At 41.4% G+C, this 27186-nt stretch overlaps 1 protein-coding gene and 1 long non-coding RNA gene across 2 annotated transcripts in view; both read right to left on the minus strand.

Annotated features, from left to right (window-relative positions):
• Nucleotides 1-952, minus strand: part of LOC128651837 (uncharacterized) — a 36157-nt gene extending 35205 nt beyond the window's left edge. Inside the window, exon 1 of the long non-coding RNA XR_008401194.1 lies at nucleotides 896-952. This is a non-coding gene — a long non-coding RNA (uncharacterized LOC128651837). The remainder of the gene's footprint in view (nucleotides 1-895) is intronic.
• Nucleotides 953-4354: 3402 nt separating this feature from the next.
• Nucleotides 4355-27186, minus strand: part of DCDC2B (doublecortin domain containing 2B) — a 51045-nt gene continuing 28213 nt past the window's right edge. The window contains 3 exon segments of the mRNA XM_053705394.1: nucleotides 4355-4434; nucleotides 17961-18030; nucleotides 18033-18093. Of these exon segments, the coding sequence (XP_053561369.1) occupies nucleotides 4355-4434; nucleotides 17961-18030; nucleotides 18033-18093 (211 nt within the window).

A 27186-nucleotide genomic window follows, 5' to 3' on the forward strand; every position in this document is an offset into this window, starting at 1 on the left:
AGAAACTGTCTTGGTCAATCAAAATGCTTCTCGAAACAAACCTTCCAAACCCCAAAAATTAAAGATTCAAATGTAGGTCAAGTTTACTGAATGAGAAGTAAACTGGATAACTAATCTGATTCTAACCAAGGCCTGAACAATGCGTGAATGTCTATAAGACGAGCAAGACTTTTATGCAGGAAAACCGAACTGCGGAAGTGTGACCCATTAGAGATGCTGGACTACAGACTCTTGTGTAAACCATCTTGAAAATTCTGAAGATCTGAACAAAATGCCAATTATAGCGTTTAGAATAAACGGAATGTCAAAGCCAATCTCTGAGAGACCCTAGCAATACACCAACTGATCGAAAATCTGCAGATTGAGGGAACTTGCCCTCGAAAGTAGAGACAAACAACTCAGATGAACTGCTACCCAAGAGTTGACCCCAGAAATGAGAAATACTAGGCAATCCTCCTCTGAACAAGGAACATGGCCCCAGACGGTTGTTTTGGCCTTCTTGGGACTTGTTAGAGAGGTGCAGCCATATCCCTCTAAGTACACTGGGCAGGGTTGGGAGTCTACGTCTGGCTTTCCATCAACATTAGAAGGGTGAAACGATTGTCTGGGGTATGCCAAGACCCAGATGCAACATGTGGGCCAGACTTGTGAAAGCCCAAAATAATTAAATAAGAAAAAATAAACATGAAAAAAACAAAAAGAAAGGCCTCTGTTTTAAGATTTAAAATGCATGTGAAAAACTGTGATACATTTCTGGCCATCAGACTATAAAAGGCAAAGCTTATTTACTTATTAAGGCAACTATACTTTTATAGTGGAATAAGGACATATATTTGTAAACAAGAGCTTGAAATAAACAAAATAATAATATGGGTGGATGTAATTTACTACATACCTGGTCCACAGGTACTCTACACGTGTCTTTGCATCTTCACATACTTCTTGTGCTCCTCAAGCTCTTGGGCGAGTTTCTTTCACCTTAAACACTCCCCCTGCAAAGGGTAATTAGATAATGAGAAATAGCCAGATTACTAACTAACCTGATCTACTTGTCATGTCACACCTACTCACTGTTCCCTGCATTGGCTGACTGTTAAAAATAAATAAAAGTAGCCAGTACAGGAAATATTTATCTACATGGTCCTAACAGTGTACTAATGAACATTGTATAATTTAAAGGAAAACTACAGCAAAAAGTAAACTTTCATGATTCAGTTTCCAAATCACTTCCTTTATCAAAATGTGCACAATTTTTTTCTATGCACTGAGGCACCAGCTCCTATTGAGCATGTGCAAGAAATCAGTGCATATGTATTTTGTTATTGGCTGATGGCTTTCACATGATGCAATAGGAGGGGAAAATTGAACTAACTTTGAAATCTACTAATTTGAAGATTCAGGCTAAGTGCTTTTACATTGGTCTTTTACTTATGCATTTGTTGATTATGCAATTATACTGCATTAAATGTTCCTGCTACATGCCACATACAGTATGATGAGCCATGTATGCATGCTACTACAATAGAATACACAGAGCTGCTGTGTAAGGTATTAGGAAGATTTTCTTACCATTAATCTCCTTGGGTCTGGGATCTTGGTTTTGGATTTGGACGTACCCTCACTGGTTTCGCATAAAAGATGATTCCTCTTTGATTAGGTATTTGGGGTCTGATGATTTTTCCTCTGTAGACTGGGACTCGACGGACTATCCCCCTGATATCAAGGGAATGAATAACAAACTTTATAGATATACAGTATCCAAGAAAAGTGAGTACACCCCTCACATTTTTGTAAATATTTTATATCTTTTCATGTGACAACACTGAAGAAATGACACTTTGCTTCAATGTAAAAAGTAGTGAGTGTGTAGTGAGTGTACAGCCTGTATAACAGTGTAAATTTGCTGTCCCCTCAAAATATCTCAACACACAGCCATTAATGTCTAAACCGTTGGCAACAAAAGTGAGTACACCCCTAAATGGAAATGTCCAAATTGGGCCCAAAGTGTCAATACTTTGTGTGGCCACCATTATTTTCCAGCACTGCCTTAACCCTCTTGGGCATGGAGTTCACCAGAGCTTCACAGGTTGCCACTGAAGTCCTCTTCCACTCCTTCATGACGCCATCACAGAGTTGGTGGATGTTAGAGACCTTGCACTCCCCCACCTTCCGTTTGAGGATGCCCCACAGATGCTCAATAGGGTTTAGGTCTGGAGACATGCTTGGCCAGTCCATAACCTTTACCCTCAGCTTCTTTAGCAAGGCAGTGGTTGTCTTGGAGGTGTGTTTGGGGTGGTTATCATGTTGGAATACTGCCCTGCGGCCCAGTCTCCGAAGGGAGGGGATCATGCTCTGCTTCAGTATGTCACAGTACATGTTGGCATTCATGGTTCCCTTCAATGAACTGTAGCTCCCCAGTGCTGGCCCACTCATGCAGGCCCAGACCATGACACGCCCACCACCAGGCTTGACTGGTAGGCAAGATACACTTGTCTTTGTACTCCTCAACCTGTTGCCACCAACACACGCTTGACACCATCTGAACCAAATAAGTTTTATCTTGGTCTCATCAGACCACAGGAAATGGTTCCAGTAAGTCCATGTCTCTTAGTCTGGGGCTTAGGCTTCAGCAAACTGTTTGCAGGCTTTCTTGTGCATCATCTTTAGGAAAAGGCTTCCTTCTGGGACGACAGCCATGCAGACTCAATTGGATGGCAGTGTGCGGCGTATGGTCTGAGCACTGACAGGCTGACCCCCCACCCCTTCAACCTCTGCAGCAATGCTGGCATCAGTCATAGCTCTATTTCCCAAAGACAGCCTCTGGATATGACGGCTGAGCATGTGCACTCAACTTCTTTGGTTGACCATGGCAAGGCCTGTTCTGAGCTGGAACCAGTCCTGTGAAACCGCTGTATGGTCAATCTTCTAAATATTTATATTCACACTTTAGCGACCTGTGAAGTAGGGACTCAAGTGATATTACCCTTCACATACGCCAATATATCACTGACTGGTTTTGTAACAAACTGTTACTTGTTAGTATAATTTGTATAGATATCTCTACCGTAATAATCAGTCTGTTTTGGCGGGTATCGACACAGGAAGCAAAACCAAAAACGAAGTTCCTCAGCTGTTAACACCCATGTATCAAAATAGCAATAGTAACATGCAGTGTTTAAAGTATACACGTTCAGCTGGAGTGTTCACATGCACACAATGTAACGCTTATATATCATTGGTCGATATTCCATACTATTCACACACCTCAGTCTTCAGTATGTATGTATAATATCATGTATCAGCAGTAATTTGCAAATAATAAAGACAGCAGTAATAAGGGTGTCAAGCATCTAGAGACTCAGTGTGCTGTGAAAACAACTCCAGGTTACTCACTGTTTGACCGGCCCCCTACTTTGCGGGATGGGTGTATAATCTTTACAAACTCCTCCTCACCGAACAGTGTAGATTCAGCTCAGGAACCGTGACCGTAAAGACCTCCACGGCTTTCTCCAATGCCGAACTACGACAAGCACTCCACCAATGAGGAAATAAACAGTCTATAGACGAACTGGGTAAATCGTTCCAAAGTATTTTATTTTGAGTGAAAGACTAAAGGTACACACCACAGCTAACATTCAACGCGGTTTCCTGCCGCAAAACGGCACTTCGAAGTGCCGTTTAGCTTCAGGGAAACACGTTGGATGTTATCTGTGGTGTGAGGAGTGGTGTGTACCTTTAGTCTTTCACTCAAAATAAAATACTTTGGAACGATCTACCCAGTTCGTATACTAGACTGTTTATTTCCTGAGTGGTGGAATGCAATCTTCTCAAATAGCCTAGGCCATCTTTATGTAGAGTAACAATTCTTTTTTTCAGAGCCTCAGAGAGTTCTTTGCCATGAAGTGCCATGTTAAACTTCAGTGACCAGTATGAAAGAGTGTGAGAGAGATAACACGAAATTTAACACACCCCTGCTCCCATTCACACCCTGAGGAGCCTTGTAACACTAATGAGTCACATGACACCGGGGAGGTAAATGGCTTAATTGGGCCCAATTTGGACATTTTCACTTAGGGGTGTACTCACTTTTGTTGCCAACGGTTTAGACATTATGGCTGTGTGTTGAGTTATTTTGAGGGGACAGAAAATGTATACTGTTATACAGGCTGTACACTCACTACTTTACATTGTAGCAAGAGTGTCATTTCTTCAGTGTTGAAAAGATTATAATAAAAATATTTACAAAAAATGTGAGGGGTGCTCTCCCTTTTGTGAGATACTGTAATCTAGGATACTGGATATAAACATTCAGTTTAAAAGTAATAAATATTACAAAGTGAGCATCCAAATCAATTTAACTTACACGTGGAGGAGAGTCAATAAGAGCAGGAGTCACTAACTCCGTCATGGAATATGCTTTGAGTTCTTCCCAGCCTGGTGATACAAAGAGGAGATAAACCCATCAAGAGAGTAAATCGTTCAGATATATTAGCAGCCATTATGATGCTAGAACAGTATTTGAATCTAACATAGTACTATAGATACAAACAGAGGTATTTCAATGGAGCACTTATCTAGATATCACCGTTTTCAGTGCACACATGATCCATATGGGAGATATTTGCTTTTTTAACTATAACCACATTTAGGACTAGATTACAAGTGAAGTGCTTATTAATGCTTCCGCTTGATTAAGATTTTGCACTAGTTGGGTTGCACTCATATTACGAGTTGAAAGTAAACTGTTTTTGCTCTAGCAGTAACCCCACTAGTGCAAAAATTCAAAGTTAGAATATTGCGTGTGTTCACGTATTTCCCTCATAGAAGTCAATGGAAAAAAAAAATGTGGGGAAAAAAAACTAACACCTTACTCTCGCGCAAACCCGATCGGCATTTTCTCATTTGCGACTAAACAGACATGAAAATAGTGATATTTCATATTAAAATGTTCTGCACATAACAAAATATGTTCTGTTTATTCATAAAATACATATTTCTACATGTAGCAGATGTTTTTTTTTGCACAAATATATATTTATACGTGTATATATAAATATATATATTACTATATATATAATATATATAATATATATAAAGCAGTAAGCAGCATGTGAAAAAGGATTCGGTGTAATATCCCAGTCGCTTCACAGCAGCATAAAAAGCCAGCACCAGAGAGTAAAACCTCCCCCCCTACCCACCAATATACAATATTTATAATAAATGGAAAAGATAACAAATTCATCTCGAAAAATATTATAGGTGGAATACTCATGTTTGGGACTTATAATTACGTGCTCGGTCAGACTAGATGGGCCATGTAAGGAACACATCATTTATTAAAACTAGGAGACTATAAATGTATAAAAATAGACATTTTGATAAAAATATATAAGAATATCTATATATATTGATAATGAAACTGTTTTCCTTTGTCTGTTGTCCCCGATGGCCTAAATCCAGTATTACAACCAAAAGGTATTTGGCGTGTGAAAATGGCATTCCCAGTAGGCCAATCAGAGAAAAGTGTGTATTGAATGATTAAGAAATGGGGAGGAGGTTGGTCTCAGACAAAACCTCCTTTCAAACAGAGGAATGGGGCTTTTTTGGCTGAAAATTTTTCTTGGTGACTGTTGCAATCCTGCTTGCTGCCATTTTTGCATACAGAGAGACAAGAGTGTGCAAACACAGTTTTCTGTAAGACAAATTCGTTGGGACACTCTTTGTGGATAAGAGATTATCGGGAATAATTTCTCTTCCAATAGCATAATTCCCCTAAAAATATGAGCATAGACCATATTTGGATATTAACTGAACTGATCTGGTAAAGTATAAGCAATTGTATATTTAATATTTAAATCAAGGTACTCTAAAGCTGTGCTGTAGTCTAAATTGTAGCCAATGATTGTAAAAGGATATTTGCATTTTAATATATGTTTCATAGCTTGCATGATCCAGAAATAAATATACTAGTGCTAAGTCAATTGTTATTGAGAAGAGGGTCATTGTGATATATTTTAGAATTTATTTTATAGTGCTAAATAAGAGGTTATTTCCAGGCAGATTAATTGGCATATAAAGGCCTTTGTATTTCATATCTCTAAGTCAGGGCTTATTATTGTGGAATCTCTTACAAATCATATATAAACTTCTTTAGTTGTGGTGAATATAAGCAAAGTAAGTTTGTAATCCATATTGGGCATTGAATTAGAGTTATCAGCTAATTATAGACTGCGCTGGGATTCTCATTTGTGGTATTATTGTGAGCAAGGTTCATTTTAGAGATATATTTTGGTTTGCTTTGTAAAGAATATTGTAACGGGAATAAGTGTGTATAATTGATTCATAAATATAGTTTCTACATAAATATAATTCAATGTGTAATAAAATTTAAACTAATCAAGAATTTAGGAATAAATATTAATTTTTAATTGTTACGTATATACATTTTAGTGGTTGGCAACTGCTAATATAAGGTTCTCCAACATTTTACTGGAGATTACTGCTGATATAATAATAAATCAAATGTATACCTAGTATATACCGACATGAGTCATTTGTGTTTATAAATAATCTACTTATTTGATTTGCGCCCATGTGAAGCATGGATGTTGCAGAGTTTAACGCACGTCCCTGAAGTGGTTAGGTGTTTGTTTTCCTAGATGAGAAACTGACAAATTTGTTAAATCTAAATTATGAAAAGGGTGAAATTTTCCAGTGTTTTCTTCCTAATTGGAAAGAGTCCACAGCTGCATTCATTACTTTTGGGAAATAAGAAACCTGACCACCTAGGAGGAGGCAAAGACACCCCAGCCAAGGCTTAAATACTCCTCCACTTCCCTCTTCCCCTGAGTCATCTTTGCCTTTCGTCCCAGGAGGTTGGGCAGAGAAGTGTCAGAAGTTTGTTTTGGCTCTTATGGAGGGTAATACTCTCGGACATGGGACGGGAGCTTTAAGGTACTCCTATCAGTCTCTCATTAGGGGCCTGGATGAAAGTTAGAATCCGGCGATGCAGGGAGAGTCTTTTCTGTGAAACATCCCGACTCATTAAGCAGTTCCACAAGCAATCAGCGTTGTCTAACTTCACTTCGCTGCTGCTTTCTTCTCTCAAGTCCATTGCGGAGGCACTGCTACTATTCGTCACACTTGAAGGGCCGGTTGTACCTGTTTCACGGCGTAGATTCCAATAAGGTTGTTTCATTTTACTGTCATCAGAAGGTACTGTAACTTATTTATTTCCCCTAGGAACTATCTTGGCGGGACTTATTAAGTAGAAATATAGGGCCTCAGTGAGGCTCCTTTGGTATCATGGGAATCGAGGGTTAATATCTTCCAAGGGGGATTATGGAACAGGGGTTTTTTTGTTAATCATGTTTGTTATGTGATTTAATCTGTTTATGTGTAGTGTTAACTGGGCTCTTGGCTTAGAACATAAAGGCCTTTGGAAGTGACCGCGACCTATGGTGTGGGCACGCTTTTTTTTGACTGTAACGTTCACCTTGTGACGGACGTGTTTACGTTCTGGTCTTCCATTTCCGCATTCCTGAACATGATGCGACTGAAAATTAGAGTCTGCTAGTGTCTGGTTCTAGGAGGTGGTGAGTGCCCCAGCCATTGTGGGTGTCAGGTGCCGTTTAAGCTTTTTCTTTAGGCATTATTATTATATTCTCTATCTAGTTATGGAGGATTCTGATGCTAAGGACTGTTCAAATTTCAGATTCAGATTCTGTCGACTTGTGAAGGAATGCAAATTGCTCCCGTTGACACAGGTCAATCAGTAATGTCTGATATGCTGTACTTAGAGCGCCCTGTTCCTCGGGCTTGGGGAATCAGGGGTCTGCTGAGCCATCCGCCTCTGGGGTGTTTTGGTCCTCCGAGAGGCGAGTTCCCTACCAGCTCCTACTACTACACATGCGGGGTAACCCAGATGATGTTACAGGGGTGGCTTGTTCCCTCCGGATGGTTGCAGCTCGTTTTCACATATTTTTTGGCGATTATGCGTCTGCAAAGTCCAGACGTTTATTTGCGTTTGTTCTCATGCCCGATACGGTACCGGGTCTACCGCCTTGGGTGGGCCTATACAGTTCCCTGCGGGTGTAGCTGTCCCTCAGTGTTGTGCATTCGTTTCAGACACGTGGTGCCTGTTCTGCCTGGGCTGGTCCGGTTGGGCACTGAGTGCTCACATTATTATTTGTGTGTTTTCTTGTTTTTCTTTACAAGTTCAGCTAAGCACTCTTAAAGGATCCATATGGCGAGGAGGATTGTGTCAGTCCTTATTCAGCCTTCAATCTGGTTGATTGGGTCAGTGGAGTCCGCTGTGTCACTCTTATTGCTCAGATTTCCTCAGGGCCTAGAGTTTCTTTCCTCTCTTGGGAGTATTGGGGGCTTAGTGAGCCTCCTTACCGCCGTTTTGTGCGGTGTGGCCTTCTAAGGCTCTGGAAGTGTCCTTGAATTGTTCCTACTGTGGTTCTATCTTGAGACCTTTCGGACTTCGTCCGTTCCTCGGGTTCCTTAAGGGGACCTGGTTCCCTTCGGGAGTTGGTTCCTTTGTAGGGACATGGGCAGTGTGGTCTCCTTGAGCTCTGTTTAAGGTTTTTTTCCCCGGAGCTGGGGGATGATCCGCATCCTTCTTACATCTTCTCCTCTGATTTTATGGGGGTGATGTGGAGACTAGCCTTTAGCGTCGAGTGACTTTGTCCTCGTGGTATCCCCTTGTTCTTGGTCGTCTTGTGGCTGTTTCCACCTAGGGATCTAGTGACCTTGTTTCGGTCTTTGCTTCCTTAGCTCCTTGGAGCGTTGGACTCTGGCAAAGGGTGGTCTCGTCTTTTGGTCGGGACTCTAGTCCATTTTACTTTGGACATTGTATGGTTATCTCCCGGGGCTCTGGTTTTTATAATCAGACGGGAGGGGATTTCAGTTTCTGGTTCTTGTTTGTTTGGGGGCTCGGACCTCTCCTCACTCTGGTTCTTCTGGTGGCTGAGGTTCTCACTCAGTCTTTTTCTTTGTGGATCCCGTTGTGGGTTGTACCAGACTGTTAGGATCTAGAGCTGGTCCAAGATTTCCCCCAGTTCCAGGAAACTTGGCTGTGTCTTTTGGTTGGGCTAGTTGAACTGGTTCAGTGGCCAGGTTTTTCTGGGTGCCGATGCCCCTTGGGCTTCGCTTTCGCCTATTGGTCGGTTTCCCTTGGTCGGCTTGCTGAAATAGTGTGATGGCTTTGCTGCTCGCAAGCAAAGGGTTCGCTGTGAACCACTGCAGCGTATGGCACCTTGTCTGTGTGCTAGCAAGTTAAAATCTTCAGGGGATTCCTTCCAGGTCAGGGCGTTGGAGATATGTTTATGACTTGGCTGCCTGGCAAGTGAAGGGTTGCTCTTTGAAACCAGCTGCAGCTGTCTGCGCCTTGATCGTGTGCTAGCTAGCTGTTTCAATCTTTTGCAGGATGTTGGGAGAACCTTTTCTATGTTCTGCTACCTGTTTCTAAACCTTGTGGTTTCTATTTGGATTGGGCGTTGCCTCCCCTTGTTGTCAGGACCCAATTAGGTCTTGCGAGCTTGGTTTGATTTGGGGTTTTTACCTTTTATGGCGTTTGCGGTAACCTTTCGGTTTCCATTTGGTTCTTCCTTGCTTTATTCCTTTGGGAGTTTCGGCTGGGGTTCCCTTCGCTAGTAAAGGGTGTGTGGTGGGGGACCGACTGTTGGGCGACGGTGTCTACCGGAGGACTGTTGGCTCAGTTGAGTCTGATGTTGCCGTCTCTAGCTAGGCTTACGGGATATCTGCTAGTCATTGTCCTTGGGACCTTTTCCCTTTCTGTTTTCTCGGCTTCAGATGAAGCAGGTTTTTTTTGTTGGGTAGTGGTTTCTGGCCTGGTGCCCTTAGAATGGGCCGCCTATTGTACCCTCCTGTTTTGGCATTCAGTGTCCTCTATAGCTTGGATATTGTTTTCCCAAAAGTAATAAATGCAGCTGTGGACTCTTTCCAATTAGGAAGAAAAATATGAATTATGCTTACCTGATAATTTTCTTTTCTTCCGATGGAAAGAGTCCACAGCTCCCCACCCATCTTTTTTATGTGGGGCGTCTTTGTTTTTTATTCTTCTGGCACCTTTTCACCCTGATATTTCTTCTACTGTTCCTTGTTCCTCGGCAGAATGACTGGGGGATGAGGGAAGTGGGAGGAGTATTTAAGTCTTTGGCTGGGGTGTCTTTGCCTTCTCCAGGTGGCCAGGCTCTTATTTCCCAAAGTAATGAAATGCAGCTGTGGGACTCTTTCCATCTGAAGAAACAAAATTTTCAGGTAAGCATAATTATGTTTTTATAGAAACATAGATTTTGACCACAGATAATAACCATAGGCCCAACAAGTCTGCCCAATATGTCCTAAAAGTATAACCTTATCTAGTTTGTGGGATAGTCTAATGCTTATCCCATGCATTCTTGAAGTCTCCCAAAGTCTTTGTCATTACCGCCTCTTGTGGAATAACATAATTTATGCTTACCTGATAAATTTATTTCTCTTGTGATGTATCGAGTCCATGGATTCATCCTTACTTGTGGGATATTCTCCTCCCCTACAGGAGTGGCAGAGAGAGCACCCACAGCAGAGTTGCCCATATAGCTCCTCCCCTTAGCTCCACCCCCCAGTCATTCGACCGAAGGCTAGGAAGAAAAAGGAGAAACTATAGGTGCAGTGGTGACTGAAAGTTTAAAAATAAAATATATATGCCTGTCTTAATAAAACAGGGGTCGGGGCCGTGGACTCGATACATCACAAGAGAAATAAATTTATCAGGTAAGCATAAATTATGTTTTTCTCTTGTAAGATGTATCGAGACCACGGATTCATTCCTTACTTGTGGGATACCAATACCAAAGCTTTAGGACACGGATGAAGGGAGGGACAAGACAGGGACCTTAAACGGGAAGGCCACCACTGCTTGTAGAACCTTTCTCCCAAAAATAGCCTCCGAAGAAGCAAAAGTATCAAATTTGGAAAATTTGGAAAAAGTATGAAACGAAGACCAAGTCGCCGCATTACAAATCTGTTCAACAGAAGCCTCATTTTTAAAAGCCATGTGGAAGCCACAGCTCTAGTAGAATGAGCAGTAATTCTTTCAGGAGACTGTTGGCCAGCAGTCTCATAAGCCAAACGGATAATGCTTTTCAGCCAAAAGGAAAGAGGTAGCCGTAGCCTTCTGACCTCTCTGCTTACCAGAATAAACAACAAACAATGAAGATGTTTGACGGAAATCTTTAGTTGCTTGTAAGTAGAACTTTAAAGCACAAACCACATCAAGATTGTGCAACAGACGTTCCTTCTTTGAAGAAGGATTAGGACACAGTGAAGGAACAACAATCTCTTGATTGATATTCTTATAAGAAACAACCTTAGGAAGAAACCCAGGTTTGGTACGCAAAACCACCTTATCTGCATGGAAAATAAGATAAGGAGAATCACACTGTAAAGCATATAGCTCAGAAACTCTTCGAGCCGAAGAGATAGCTACTAAAAAGAAAACTTTCCAAGATAGAAGCTTAATATCCATGGAATGCATAGGTTCAAACAGAACCCCTTGAAGAACTTTAAGAACTAAATTTAGGCTCCATGGCAGAGCAACAGGTTTAAATACAGGCTTGATTCTGACCAAAGCCTGACTAAGTGCTCGAACGTCTGGGACATCTGCCAGACGTTTGTGTAGAAGAATAGACAAAGCAGATATTTGTCCTTATAAGGAACTAGCTGATATCCCTTCTCCAAACCTTCTTGGGAGAAAAGACAATATTCTAGGAATCCTAAATCTTACTCCACAAAGTAACCTTTGGATTCACACCAATAAAGATATTTTGCGCCAAATCTTATGATAGATCTTCCTGGTGACAGGCTTTCTAGCCTGAATCAGGGTATCAATGACCGACTCAGAGAAACCACGCTTTGATAGAATCAGGCGTTCAATCTCCAAGCAGTCAGACGCAGAGAAATTAGATTTGGATGCGTGAACAGACCTTGGATTAGAAGGTTCATGGTAGAACCAAGGACATGTCCACTAGGTCTGCATACCAAGTCCTGCGTGGCCACGCAGGTGCTATCAGAATAACCAAAGCTCTCTCCTGCTTTATTCTGGCAACCAGACGTAGAAGGAGAGGAAATAGATAGGCCAGATTGAAGGACCAAGGCACTGCTAGAGCATCTATCAGTACCGCCTTGGGATCCCGGGACCTGGACCCGTAACGAGAAAGTTTGGTATTCTGACGGGACGCCATCAGATCCAATTCTGGTGTGCCCCATAGCTGAATCAGCTGGGCAAATACCTCCGGATGGAGTTCCCACTCCCCCAGATGAAAAGTCTAACGACTTAGGAAATCCGCCTCCCAGTTCTCTACTCCTGGGATGTGGATTGCTGAGAGATGGCAAGAGTGATCCTCTGACCATCGGATTATTTTGGTTACCTCCATCATCGCTAGAGAACTCCTTGTTCCTCCTTGATGATTGATATAAGCTACAGTCGTGATATTGTCCGACTGAAACCTGATTAATTTGGCCGCAGCAAGCTGAGGCCACGCCTGAAGCGCATTGAATATCGCTCTCAGTTCTAGAATATTTATCGGGAGAAGAGATTCCTCCCAAGACCATAAGCCCTGTGCTTTCAGGGAGTTCCACACTGCAGGCTGGTATCTGTCGTTACAATGAGCCACTCTGGCCTGCGGAAACACATTCCCTGAGACAGGTGGTCCTGAGACAACCACCAGAGAAGAGAATCTCTGGGTCTCCTGGTCCAGATGCAGTTGAGGAGACAAATCTGCATAATCCCCATTCCACTGTTTGAGCATGCATAGATGTAGTGGTCTGAGGTGTAGGCGGGCAAAAGGAACTATGTCCATTGCCGCTACGAGTCCGATTACCTCCATATACTGAGCCACTGATGGCCGAGGAATGGAATGAAGAGCTCGGCAAGTGGTTAAGAGCTTTGATTTTCTGACCGCCGTCAGAAATATTTTCATTTCTACCGAGTCTATCAGAGTCCCTAGGAAGGAAAACTCTTATAAGAGGGAAGAGAGAAACTCTTTTTTAGTTCACTGTCCACCCGTGAGATCTCAGAAAAGCCAACACAATGTCCGTGTGAGACTTGGATAGCTGGAAAGTTGACGCCTGAAATAAGATGTCGTCTAGATAAGGCGCCACTGCTATGCTCCGTGGTCGTAGAACCACCAGAAGGGACCCTAGCACCCTTGTGAAAATTATGTGAATAGGGATGTGTAGATACGCATCCTTTAAGTCCACAGTGGTCATATATTGACCCTCCTGGATCAGAGGTAGAATAGACCGAATAGTCTCCATCTTGAATGATGGAACTTTGAGGAACTTGTTTAGAATCTTGAGATCCAAGATTGATCTGAAAGTCCCTTCTTTTTGAAAACCAAAACAGGTTTGAGTAAAAACCTAGCCCCCTGCCCATTGTATGTAGGGTCTTCTACACAGCGTAAGAACGCCTCTCTCTTTGGTCTGTTTACAGACAATCGAGAAATGTGAAAGTCCCCCCTTGGAAGAGAGCCTTTGAATTCCAGAAAATATCCCTGGGACACAATTTCTAAAACCCAGGATCGTGAACATCTCTTGCCCAAGCCTGAGCGAAGAGAGAGAGTCTGCCCCCTACTAGATCCGGTCCTGGATTGGGGGGCTACCCCCTTCATGCTGTCTTAGAGGCAGCTGCAGGCTTCTTGGCCGTTAGGATTTAAGCCAGAACGCCCTGCGTGCTAAAATGGCAAAACCTGAATTCTTTGCAGCTAATTTAGCCAGTTGAAAAGCGGCATCTGTAATAAAAGAATTAGCCAATTTAAGGGCCTTAATTCTGTCCAAAATTTCTTCTAATGGAGTCTCCATCTGAAGAGCCCTCTTCTAGAGCCTCAAACCAGAAAGCAGCTGCAGTAGTTGCAGGAACAATGCACGCAAAAGAGTTGAAGAAGAAAACCTTGGATGAACAAATATTTTTCTTCAGGAGACCCTCTAATTTTTTATCCATAGGATATTTGGAAAGCACAACTGACTTCAATAGGTATAGTTGTACGCTTAGACAGAGTAGAAATAGCTCCCTCCACCTTAGGAACTGGTCTGCATGAGTCCCGCATGGTGGTCAGATATGGGAAACATTTCTTAAAAACAGGAGGGGGAAATGAACGGAATACACTGGTCTATCCCACTCCTTAGCAAGAATATTCACAATCCTCTTAGGGACTGGAAAAAAACATCAGTGTAAACAGGAACCTCTAAGTATTTATCCATCTTACACAATTTCTCTGGGACCACTATAGGGTCACAATCATCTAGAGCCGCTAATACCTCCCTGAGCAATAAGCGGAGGTGTTCAAGCTTAAATTTAAATTTAAAGGCCGTCATATCAGAATCTGTCTGAGGAAGCGTCTTTCCTGAATCAGAAATTTCTCCCTCAGATAACAAATCCCTCACCCCTACCTCAGAGCATTGTGAGGGCATATCAGGATACGGGCTACTTAAAGCGTCAGACTGCTCAGCATTTTTCTTAACCCAGAGCTGTCCCGCTTTCCTTGTAAACCAGGCAGTCAGGATAAAACCTCTGTGAGGGTTGTATTCATAACTGTGGCCATGTCTTGTAAAATAAATGAATTTGACGCACTAGAGGTACTTGGCATCACTTGTGCAGGCGTTACTGGTTGTGACACTTGGGGAGAGCTAGATGGCGAACCCTCATTTACTTCTGACTGAGAATCATTTATTGCTCTATTTTTAAGTGCTAATATATGTTCTTTATAGTTTATAGACATATCAGTACAATTGGGACACATTCTAAGAGGGGGTACCACAATGGCTTCCAAACATATTGAACAAGGATTTCCTTGGTGTCAGACATGTTAAACAGGCTAGTAATGTAACAAGCAAGCTTGGAAAACACTGTAATCAAAGTAAGATAACACTTAGAAATAAAAACGGTACTCTGCCTTTAAGAGAAAAAAAGCTGCACAAATTCTGCAAAACAGTGTAAAAAAGCAGTACAACTTAACGAAATTTTACAGTAGTATCATATAGCCTTAATAACTTTGCACAGCTATGCAAATAAACAATTAACCCCTTAATGGCAATACCGGATTGAAAAAACATCAAAACCAATAAAAAAGACTTTCAGCACTTTGCCAGCACTCTGCGTGTGGCTCCTACCTGCCCTTCAGAACGAATTTGTGGGGGAGAAATACTTATTTTACAGCCCTCAAAGCACGGCAGGAACCTCTGGAGAAGCAGTTAGATGTCTCAGAGGAAAAGAAAACTTGCACAACTGAGGGGCGCAAAATAGGCCCCTCCCACCTCACTCATGTTTTGAGGCCTAACAGACAAACACAGAGAGTTCTCTAAATTAACCATGTGGGGTTAGAAATTTCAAAAACAAAGCCACAATGACCCCCTTTAGGTCCCTTCAAAACAATCGTTATAATTGCATCATTCACTGAATAAACAAAAACGTTTTTACCAAACAGTGTCACCAGTAACTAATGAGCCCTTTCATGCAAGCTGAAATTCCTATCCAAGTGTCTGAATACAGCTTACCCTTCCCTCATGGGATATTGCCAGCCTTTATCTAGAAATAACACAGTCTGTCTAGAAAAAAAATAGACTGAAACATCCCTTAATGCAGTTTAGCCTGCAAAACTGTTCCCCCAACTGAAGTTTTCCTGTACTCTTCAGCTATTGTGAGAACAGCAGTGATCTTAGTTACAAAATGCTAAGGAATCATCATCCTCCTTGCAGAAATCTTCATCCCTTTTCTGCCAGAGAGTAAATAGTTACACACCGGTACCATTTAAAAATAAACTTTTGCTTGAGAAAATAAAAAACCTAACCATTTTTGTCACCACACTCCTCTTTTCTCCCTTCCTAGCAGTTAAGCAGGCAGAGAGAATGACTGGGGGGGTGAGCTAAGGGGGGGGGAGCTATAATGGGCAGCTCTGCTGTGGGTGCTCTCTCTGCCACTTCCTGTAGGGGTGTGAAAGAATTCTCCAGCTAGTAGTGCAAATCGACCTTTATTTGTGCATACAGATTTCCAACAATAACAGCAACGTTTCAGGCAAACAATATGCCCTTTGTCAAGGGCATATTGTTTGCCTGAAACGTTGCTGTTATTGTTGGAAATCTGTAGCACAAATAAAGGTCGATTTGCACTACTAGCTGGAGAATTCTTTCACACTGTGATTCGTCTGGGTTTGGTTAACCCTCTCCGTGCTCAGTATTATTTGGTGGGTGCTGTATTTCAGCTTACCTGTTGAAAGGTTACTTCCTGTAGGGGAGGAGAATATCCCACAAGTAAGGATGAATCCGTGGACTCGATACATCTTACAAGAGAAATATTAAACCCCTAGTCAAGTTCACAAGGCTGCCTTAAAGGAAGGTCAATTATATGCTCCAATTCTGATTGGTCTAATTTCCCTTTATTAGGTTAACTCCCCTGATCCCTCTAATTATCAGTGATCAAGTGCTTACCCAGCATGAAAGATGTCTGATGTTAAGGGGCTTGGTTACCCCATTTTTGTCTTGTTTTTATGCACAGGTGTACCCTGCATATGTTTTTAACCAGTGGATTCAATAAACCTTTTTTAGTTTTATACTTGGATGTGTGATCTCTACAGAAGTGCCAGGAATACAGAGTTTTGCATTTACATTAAGGCCTTGCAGTGGCCTTCTTCTGGAGCACCTGGACGCTCACTTTCCTACATTGCATTGGGGCTTGAAGAAACGCCACGGTAAGATATTTTGCACTTGAGCATCCAGTTACCGCTTGAGTATATATATATATATATATATATATATATACATATATACATATATACATATACACATACATACAGTATATATATATATATATATATATATATATATATATATATATATATACACACATACACACAATTATATATACAGATATATATAGGAATATCTATTTAAAAATACATAGAACATTTTCTGCTATGTGCAGAACATTGGAATGTGAAATATTTACAGTAAATACACAGTATAATACTTTATTACAAATTAATATTGCTTAAATATGTTTTTAAATGTTTTCTGCAGAGGCCTCCAATGCATTTATATATATATATATATATATATCTTATGTGTGTACATATGTATTTGTGTGTATATGTCTGTAAATACATATAAAAATACATAAATAAATCTACACACACACATTTTTATTAGATAGTGTTATAAGTGTAACTGTACTTTTAAACGTATTTTTTATTTCACAAAACAGTTAACCAGAGCTCTGAGGAAGCTATATCCCGATGAGCGTTAACTTCAATTGTGCTCAAGCGATCACGTTTACTTAAAACTTGTAATGCAAGCGAAAAACCTGATGCGCACAAACACCTGCGCTCGTGCGTAACTGTTCGGGCTCCACTAGTAATATCATAAAAAGTTTGGATTTTAGAATAAATTTGGATTTTGGAATTCCGAATTTGGGGATTTGTACCTGTACTGAATTCGAATGTTAGCTATATCTAGACATTCAGTATCACACATTTGTAACCCCACTTGTAATATTACTGTCCTACAGACCTTACAAAAAGATATCAGTTTGGATTAGGTAAAAGAGAGGACATACTAGTATGGGTAGCTTATAAAGTAAAATAGACAGAAATATATGTCTGAATATCTGGGCACTATCTCGGAAGTGGCACCATGGAGACACCAGCATAAGTTTGTCAGAGATACTGAAAACTCTGACCAATAATCCTACCTTTGAATTCTTCTGCGTCTCATACCATGACGAGTTCTGTAAGACATACAGAAAGGAATTTGGAGTAGTTTACTGTTGGGGAGGTATGCAGGGAAAAGGTAGGAGGCGATAGGTATGGTAAAAAAGCTAAAGAGAATGTGGAATGGTAATAGAAAGCTTAAAAAGTTTACATGACAGATATGGAAAGAAAATAGATTAAATGATACTGTACCTACTCTGTGAGGTGTCAGTAGTTCCTCATATGGGAGGCATTTATATTTCTCTGATCCAAACAGCAACATCAATATTCTCCAGACACCAGTTTCTGCCCGCAGGAGAGCCCCTAGCCATCTAGAGTACAGAGCCTTTGGAAAGACCCAATGCAGAAGATATAGTTATCAGGCAAGAGATTTAGGCCTGTTGGCCACCATAGGTCCTAGCGATCCTGTGTAACAAAATGATTGGATAGCTCATTTCCCAGCTATTGTGTTCAAGGTTGAAAATACACGAGGAGAAAAAATGATATAGTATTCCTATTTAGGTTTAGAAATGGTAGCCTTTGGAATGATCAAATCTTTGACAAATTCAATGTAAAATGTCAGTACTTAAAGGATCAGTGTACTATACATTTTTCTCCCCTTGTGTTCCCAATGATCCATTTTTCCTGCTGACGTGTAATTTAATTGATTACAAAATAACTATTTTACCTTCATTTTGTTCATTTGAAATAGCTGCCTTCCCCTTTTGAAAATTACAACCTATACTAAAATTTCAATACTGCAGTAATGGGTACAGAAAAAGCTATTTAAAAACAGAATTTATGTTTACCTGATAAATTTCTTTCTCCAACGGGTGTGTCCGGATCCACGGCGTCCATCCTTACTTGTGGGATATTCTCCTCCCCAACAGGAAATGGCAAAGAGCCCCAGCAAAGCTGGTCACATGATCCCTCCTAGGGCTCCGCCTACCCCAAGTCATTCGACCGGACGGTTAAGGAGGGAATATTTGCATAGGAGAAACCCATCTGGGTACCGTGGGTGACTGTAGTTAAAGAAATAAAATAAAATATCAGGACCTGATTAAAAAAAAACCAGGGCGGGGCCGTGGACCCGGACACACCGTTGGAGAAAGAAATTTATCAGGTAAACATAAATTCTGTTTTCCTCCAACATAGGTGTGTCCGGTCCACGGCGGTCCTCCTTACTTGTGGGGAACCAATACCAAAGCTTTAGACACGGATGAAGGGGAGGGAGCAAATCAGGTCACCTAAATGGAAGGCACCACGGCTTGCAAAACCCTTTCATCCCAAAAATAGCCTCAGAAGAAGCAAAAGTATCAAACTTGTAAAATTTGGTAAAAAGTGTGCAGTGAAAGCCAAGTCGCTGCCCTACATATCTGATCAACAGAAGCCTCGTTCATGAAGGCCCATGTGGAAGCCACAGCCCTAGTGGAATGAGCTGTGATTCTTTCGGGAGGCTGCCGTCCGGCAGTCTCGTAAGCCAATCTGATGATGCTTTTAATCCAAAAAGAGAGAGAGGTAGACGTTGCTTTTTGACCTCTCCTTTTACTGAATAAACAACAAACAAGGGAAGATGTTTGTCTAAAATCCTTTGTAGCATCTAAATAGAATTTTAGAGCGCGAACAAACATCCAAATTGTGCAACAAACGTTCCTTCTTTGAAACTGGTTTTGGACACAGAGAAGGTACGATAATCTCCTGGTTAATGTTTTTGTTAGAAACAACTTTTGGAAGAAAACCAGGTTTAGTACGTAAAACCACCTTATCTGCATGGAACACCAGATAAGGAGGAGAACACTGCAGAGCAGATAATTCTGAGACTCTTCTAGCAGAAGAAATCGCAACTAAAAACAAAACTTTCCAAGATAATAACTTAATATCAACGGAATGTAAGGGTTCAAACGGAACCCCCTGAAGAACTGAAAGAACTAAATTGAGACTCCAAGGAGGAGTCAAAGGTTTGTAAACAGGCTTGATTCTAACCAGAGCCTGAACAAAGGCTTGAACATCTGGCACAGCTGCCAGCTTTTTGTGAAGTAATACCGACAAGGCAGAAATCTGTCCCTTCAGGGAACTTGCCGATAATCCTTTTTCCAATCCTTCTTGAAGGAAGGATAGAATCCTAGGAATCTTAACCTTGTCCCAAGGGAATCCTTTAGATTCACACCAACAGATATATTTTTTCCAAATTTTGTGGTAAATCTTTCTAGTCACAGGCTTTCTGGCCTGAACAAGAGTATCGATCACAGAATCTGAGAACCCTCGCTTCGATAAAATCAAGCGTTCAATCTCCACGCAGTCAGCTGGAGTGAAACCAGATTCGGATGTTCGAACGGACCCTGAACAAGAAGGTCTCGTCTCAAAGGTAGCTTCCAAGGTGGAGCCGATGACATATTCACCAGATCTGCATACCAAGTCCTGCGTGGCCACGCAGGAGCTATCAAAATCACCGACGCCCTCTCCTGCTTGATCCTGGCTATCAGCCTGGGGATGAGAGGAAATGGCGGGAACACATAAGCTAGTTTGAAGGTCCAAGGTGCTACTAGTGCATCCACTAGAGCCGCCTTGGGATCCCTGGATCTGGCCCCGTAGCAAGGAACTTTGAAGTTCTGACGAGAGGCCATCAGATCCATGTCTGGAATGCCCCACAGGTGAGTGACTTGGGCAAAGATTTCCGGATGGAGTTCCCACTCCCCCGGATGCAATGTCTAACGACTCAGAAAATCCGCTTCCCAATTTTCCACTCCTGGGATGTGGATAGCAGACAGGTGGCAGGAGTGAGACTCCGCCCAAAGAATAATTTTGGTTACTTCTTCCATCGCTAGGGAACTCCTTGTTCCCCCCTGATGGTTGATGTACGCAACAGTCGTCATGTTGTCTGATTGAAACCGAATGAACCTGGTCCTCGCAAGCTGGGGCCAGGCCTGGAGCGCATTGAATATCGCTCTCAGTTCCAGAATATTTATCGGTAGAAGAGATTCTTCCCGAGACCAAAGACCCTGAGCTTTCAGGGATCCCCAGACCGCGCCCCAGCCTATCAGACTGGCGTCGGTCGTGACAATGACCCACTCTGGTCTGTGGAACATCATCCCTTGAGACAGATTGTCCAGGGACAGCCACCAACGGAGTGAGTCTCTGGTCCTCTGATTTACTTGTATCTTCGGAGACAAGTCTGTATAGTCCCCATTCCACTGACTGAGCATGCACAGTTGTAATGGACTTAGATGAATGCGCGCAAAAGGAACTATGTCCATCGCCGCCACCATCAACCCGATCACTTCCATGCACTGAGCTATGGAAGGAAGAGGAACGGAATGAAGTATCCGACAAGAGTCCAGAAGCTTTGTTTTTCTGGCCTCTGTTAGAAAGATCCTCATTTCTAAGGAGTCTATAATTGTTCCCAAGAAGGGAACCCTTGTTGACGGGGATAGAGAACTCTTTTCCACGTTCACTTTCCAGCCGTGAGATCTGAGAAAGGCCAGGACAATGTCCGTGTGAGCCTTTGCTTGAGGAAGGGACGACGCTTGAATCAGAATGTCGTCCAGGTAAGGTACTACTGCAATGCCCCTTGGTCTTAGCACCGCTAGAAGGGACCCTAGTACCTTTGTGAAAATCCTTGGAGCAGTGGCTAATCCGAAAGGAAGCGCCACGAACTGGTAATGTTTGTCCAGGAATGCAAACCTTAGGAACCGATGATGTTCCTTGTGGATAGGAATATGTAGATACGCATCCTTTAAATCCACCGTGGTCATGAATTGACCTTCCTGGATGGAAGGAAGGATAGTTCGAATGGTTTCCATCTTGAACGATGGGACCTTGAGAAATTTGTTTAAGATCTTGAGATCTAGGATTGGTCTGAACGTTCCCTCTTTTTTGGGAACTATGAACAGATTGGAGTAGAACCCCATCCCTTGTTCTCTTAATGGAACAGGATGAATCACTCCCATTTTTAACAGGTCTTCTACACAATGTAAGAACGCCTGTCTTTTTATGTGGTCTGAAGACAACTGCGACCTGTGGAACCTCCCCCTTGGGGGAAGTCCCTTGAATTCCAGAAGATAACCCTGGGAGACTATTTCTAGCGCCCAAGGATCCAGAACATCTCTTGCCCAAGCCTGAGCGAAGAGAGAGAGTCTGCCCCCCACCAGATCCGGTCCCGGATCGGGGGCCAATATTTCATGCTGTCTTGGTAGCAGTGGCAGGTTTCTTGGCCTGCTTTCCCTTGTTCCAGCCTTGCATTGGTCTCCAAGCTGGCTTGGCCTGAGAAGAATTACCCTCTTGCTTAGAGGACGTAGCACCTTGGGCTGGTCCGTTTTTACGAAAGGGACGAAAATTAGGTCTATTTTTTGCCTTGAAAGGCCGATCCTGAGGAAGGGCGTGGCCCTTACCCCCAGTGATATCAGAGATAATCTCTTTCAAGTCAGGACCAAACAACGTTTTCCCCTTGAAAGGAATGTTTAGTAGCTTGTTCTTGGAAGACGCATCAGCCGACCAAGATTTCAACCAAAGCGCTCTGCGCGCCACAATAGCAAACCCAGAGTTCTTAGCCGCTAACTTAGCCAATTGCAAAGAGGCGTCTAGAGTGAAAGAATTAGCCAATTTGAGAGCATTGATTCTGTCCATAATCTCCTCATAAGGAGGAGAGTCACTATCGAGCACCTTAAGCAGTTCATCAAACCAGAAATATGCGGCAGTAGTGACAGGGACAATGCATGAAATGGGTTGTAGAAGGTAACCCTGCTGAACAAACATCTTTTTAAGCAAACCTTCTAATTTTTTATCCATAGGATCTTTGAAAGCACAACTATCCTCTATGGGAATAGTGGTGCGTTTGTTTAAAGTAGAAACCGCTCCCTCGACCTTGGGGACTGACTGCCATAAGTCCTTTCTAGGGTCGACCATAGGAAACAATTTTTTAAATATGGGGGGAGGGACGAAAGGAATACCGGGCCTTTCCCATTCTTTATTAACAATGTCCGCCACCCGCTTGGGTATAGGAAAAGCTTCTGGGAGCCCCGGCACCTCTAAGAACTTGTCCATTTTACATAGTTTCTCTGGGATGACTAAATTTTCACAATCATCCAGAGTGGATAATACCTCCTTAAGCAAAATGCGGAGATGTTCCAATTTAAATTTAAATGTAATCACATCAGATTCAGCCTGCTGAGAAATGTTCCCTAAATCAGTAATTTCTCCCTCAGACAAAACCTCCCTGGCCCCCTCAGATTGGGTTAGGGGCCCTTCAGAGATATTAATATCAGCGTCGTCATGCTCTTCAGTAACTAAAACAGAGCAGCCACGCTTACGCTGACAAGGGTTCATTTTGGCTAAAATGTTTTTGACAGAATTATCCATTACAGCCGTTAATTGTTGCATAGTAAGGAGTATTGGCGCGCTAGATGTACTAGGGGCCTCCTGAGTGGGCAAGACTCGTGTAGACGAAGGAGGGAATGATGCAGTACCATGCTTACTCCCCTCACTTGAGGAATCATCTTGGGCATCATTGTCATTATCACATAAATCACATTTATTTAAATGAATAGGAATTCTGGCTTCCCCACATTCAGAACACAGTCTATCTGGTAGCTCAGACATGTCAAACAGGCATAAACTTGATCAGAAAGTACAAAAAACGTTTTAAAATAAAACCGTTACTGTCACTTTAAATTTTAAACTGAACACACTTTATTACTGCAATTGCGAAAAAACATGAAGGAATTGTTCAAAATTCACCAAATTTTCACCACAGCGTCTTAAAGCTTTGAAAATATTGCACACCAATTTTGGAAGCTTTAACCCTTAAAATAACGGAACCGGAGCCGTTTTAAGCTTTAACCCCTTTACAGTCCCTGGTATCTGCTTTGCTGAGACCCAACCAAACCCAAAGGGGAATACGATACCAAATGACGCCTTCAGAAGTCTTTTATAAGTATCAGAGCTCCTCTCACATGCGACTGCATGCCATGCCTCTCAAAAACAAGTGCGCAACACCGGCGCGAAAATGAGACTCTGCCTATGCTTTGGGAAAGCCCCTAAAGAATAAGGTGTCTAAAACAGTGCCTGCCGATATTATTATATCAAAATACCCAGATAAAATGATTCCTCAAGGCTAAATATGTGTTAATAATCAATCGATTTAGCCCAGAAAAAGTCTACAGTTTAAATAAGCCCTTGTGAAGCCCTTATTTACAATCGTAATAAACATGGCTTACCGGATCCCATAGGGAAAATGACAGCTTCCAGCATTACATCGTCTTGTTAGAATGTGTCATACCTCAAGCAGTAAGAGACTGCACTCTGTTCCCCCAACTGAAGTTAATTGCTCTCAACAGTCCTGTGTGGAACAGCCATGGATTTTAGTTACGGTTGCTAAAATCATTTTCCTCATACAAACAGAATTCTTCATCTCTTTTCTGTTTCTGAGTAAATAGTACGTACCAGCACTATTTGAAAATAACAAACTCTTGATTGAATAATGAAAAACTACAGTTAAACACTAAAAAACTCTAAGCCATCTCCGTGGAGATGTTGCCTGTACAACGGCAAAGAGAATGACTGGGGTAGGCGGAGCCTAGGAGGGATCATGTGACCAGCTTTGCTGGGCTCTTTGCCATTTCCTGTTGGGGAGGAGAATATCCCACAAGTAAGGATGACGCCGTGGACCGGACACACCTATGTTGGAGAAACAAGACACATTAGAAGAGACACACCTCCCAGTGGGGAGTGGGAGAGAGAGAACCCAGTCATTTTAAAAGGTGTTCCTCAATCAATGTTAAATACAATTAACTATTATCTGCTGATTTCAAGTAGACTTACTATTTAAGGGGGTAGTGTACTGAGACAAATTGTTATTGTTTAAAAAGATAGATAATCCTTTTATTACCCATTCCCTAGTTTTTCATAACCAACACTTATATTAAAGGGACACTGAACCCAAAAATTTTATTGCGTGATTCAGATAGAGCATGCAATTCTAAGAAACTTTCTAATTTACTCCTATTATCAATTTTTCTTCGTTTTCTTGCTATCTTTATTTGAAAAAGAAGGCATCTAAGCTTTTTTTTAGTTCAAAACTCTGGACAGCACTTTTTTATTGGTGGATGAAAGTATCCACCAATCAGCAAGGACAACCCAGGTTGTTCACCAAAAATGGGCCGGCATCTAACCTAATTGGGTACAGTGTCCCTTTAATATACTTTTTACCTCTGTGATTAACTGTATCTAAGCCCCTGCAGACTAGACTACCTATTATCAGTGTTAGTTTTTTTTAACTATCTTGCATTTTAGCCAATCACTGCTTGTTCTTGTATAACCATTATCATTCTCTATGGGAGTGAGCACAATCTTATCTATATGTCACACAATGTTTTGTTTATACAAACCTGGGGAATGGGTAGTAAAGGTGGTATCTATCTTTTTTAACCAATATGAAAAACCAAGCAGATTGTCCCTTTCAATAAAAACATAGAAGCTTTGATTTTAAACCAATATGATTTCAATATATCAACTCACCAATCTAAAAAAATGTTTAGTGACCTGACAATAGACAGATTGACCTTAAAATGTTTTAACGGCTCATTTGGCACAAAAAAAGTAATATATTTAAGGAGACAAAGATGTTTTTCTATCATTTTTGTGTTCTAACTTTGTAAAGGGAATACAGATTTTTTTCCACCTATTAGATGTATTGTCTGTGGAGCTTAAAACTGATTTATATGCACAGTTTAAGTCATACATATTTTTATGTGCAATAAAAGAGAGGTCAGTTATACACACACAGTAATGTCTATAATGAGCAAGTAGACGGTTTTTGCTAGGGAGCATCATTATGAAAAGAAAAAAACATCAATATTTTTGCTAGACGGTTTGCACAGTGGTAATGTTGCCTTGTATGCTGATGGTTCAATTCCCTGTGCAGGTGCTTGGTTTTGTTTTTTTTTGTTAGCTGTATTTATCTTTTGCTATGGTTATATGTTATATATCAGAATACATAACCAATTGCTGCAAAACAGATTCGGCTGTTGGACCAACTCCTAGCAAAGACGTTCACCTTTTTATTAAATAACTCATGCACTTTTGTAATTTGATAACATCATGAAAAAGGAAAACTGGTTAGCTAAGAGACAATGTTTATGTTTTGAATATAGAAGGTTGATAATCGAAATGGCAGACTTTTTTTATTGACATTTTAAAGAAAAAATGGACAATGAAACATTATCATGAAAATAACATATTACAGTAACAAATTACAATAATACTGCACTTTTTTTTTTTTTTTAATAAGTCCCCCACCGGTCATAACATTACAGTAAGGTATTCCTATTTTGTTATTTCAACTGATGTATGGCTAACAAAAGACTATTTGCAAATCATGTATCTAAATAACATCTTTATTACAGAAAAATATATCTTATATGTATCAATTAAGAAGTGATGTCCCTTACATTTCTTTAGATAACACAGTGTAAAGGTTAGCCTCACAGTTATTCGCTGTTACACTCAGTTAACTTTTCAACACCGTTAGTACGTTTCATGCCATCCTGACTGCGCTGGGCTTTGGCACCGATAGGACGGCATGGAAATTCCTAGCCGTTTGGCTGTCCTGAAGCCAATGGCGCTTTTAGAATGGGATCGGGGTCATGCTAGGCGTGCCTAGCGTCATAGGGACCGCCCCCCTGACCCCGATCACATAATTTAAATCTCGCGATTGCGGATTTCAATTTGTTTACATCGGAAACGTTGTTCCAATGTAGACAATTAAAACCCCGTCATCAAAGGGACAGGTCAACCTCCAAAATTTTTATTGTTTTAAGAAGATAGATAATCCCTTTATTAACACCATTCCCGAGTTTTGCACAGCCAACATGGTTATATTAATATAATTTCAACCTCTGTGATTATCTTGTATCCAAGACTCTTTCGACAGCCTCCTGATCACATGGGCTATTTTATTTTATTATATTGACCTGCATTTTAGCCAATTAGTGCAGTGTCAGCCACAAACTCCACGGGAGAGAGCAGAATGTTTTCTATATGGCCCACAATGGATTAGTAGTGTCTTGTTGTGAAAAGCTAATAAAAAAGCATGTGACAAGAGGCTGTCTGTAGTGGCGTAGGAACAGGCAGAAATGTAGAGGTTTTAAAATGTTAGAAAGTATATTAATATAACAATGTTGTTTATGCACAGCTGGGGAACGGGCAGTAAAGGTGTTATCAATAACACTTTTTGGTATTGACTGTCTCTTTAAAGGGATATGTAAAATTGTCTTTCATGATTCTGATAGAGTATACATTTTTTAAACAGCTTTCTAATTTACTTCTATTATCAATTTTTCATTGTTCTCTTGGTATCCTTTGAAAAAGCAGGGACGTATGCTTAGGAGCTGGCCCATTTCTGGAGCACTATATGGCAGCAGTTTTGCTAGAATGTTATCCATTT

Source organism: Bombina bombina, chromosome 3 (assembly GCF_027579735.1).
Source record: "Bombina bombina isolate aBomBom1 chromosome 3, aBomBom1.pri, whole genome shotgun sequence".
In the NCBI taxonomy this organism is placed as follows: domain Eukaryota; kingdom Metazoa; phylum Chordata; class Amphibia; order Anura; family Bombinatoridae; genus Bombina; species Bombina bombina.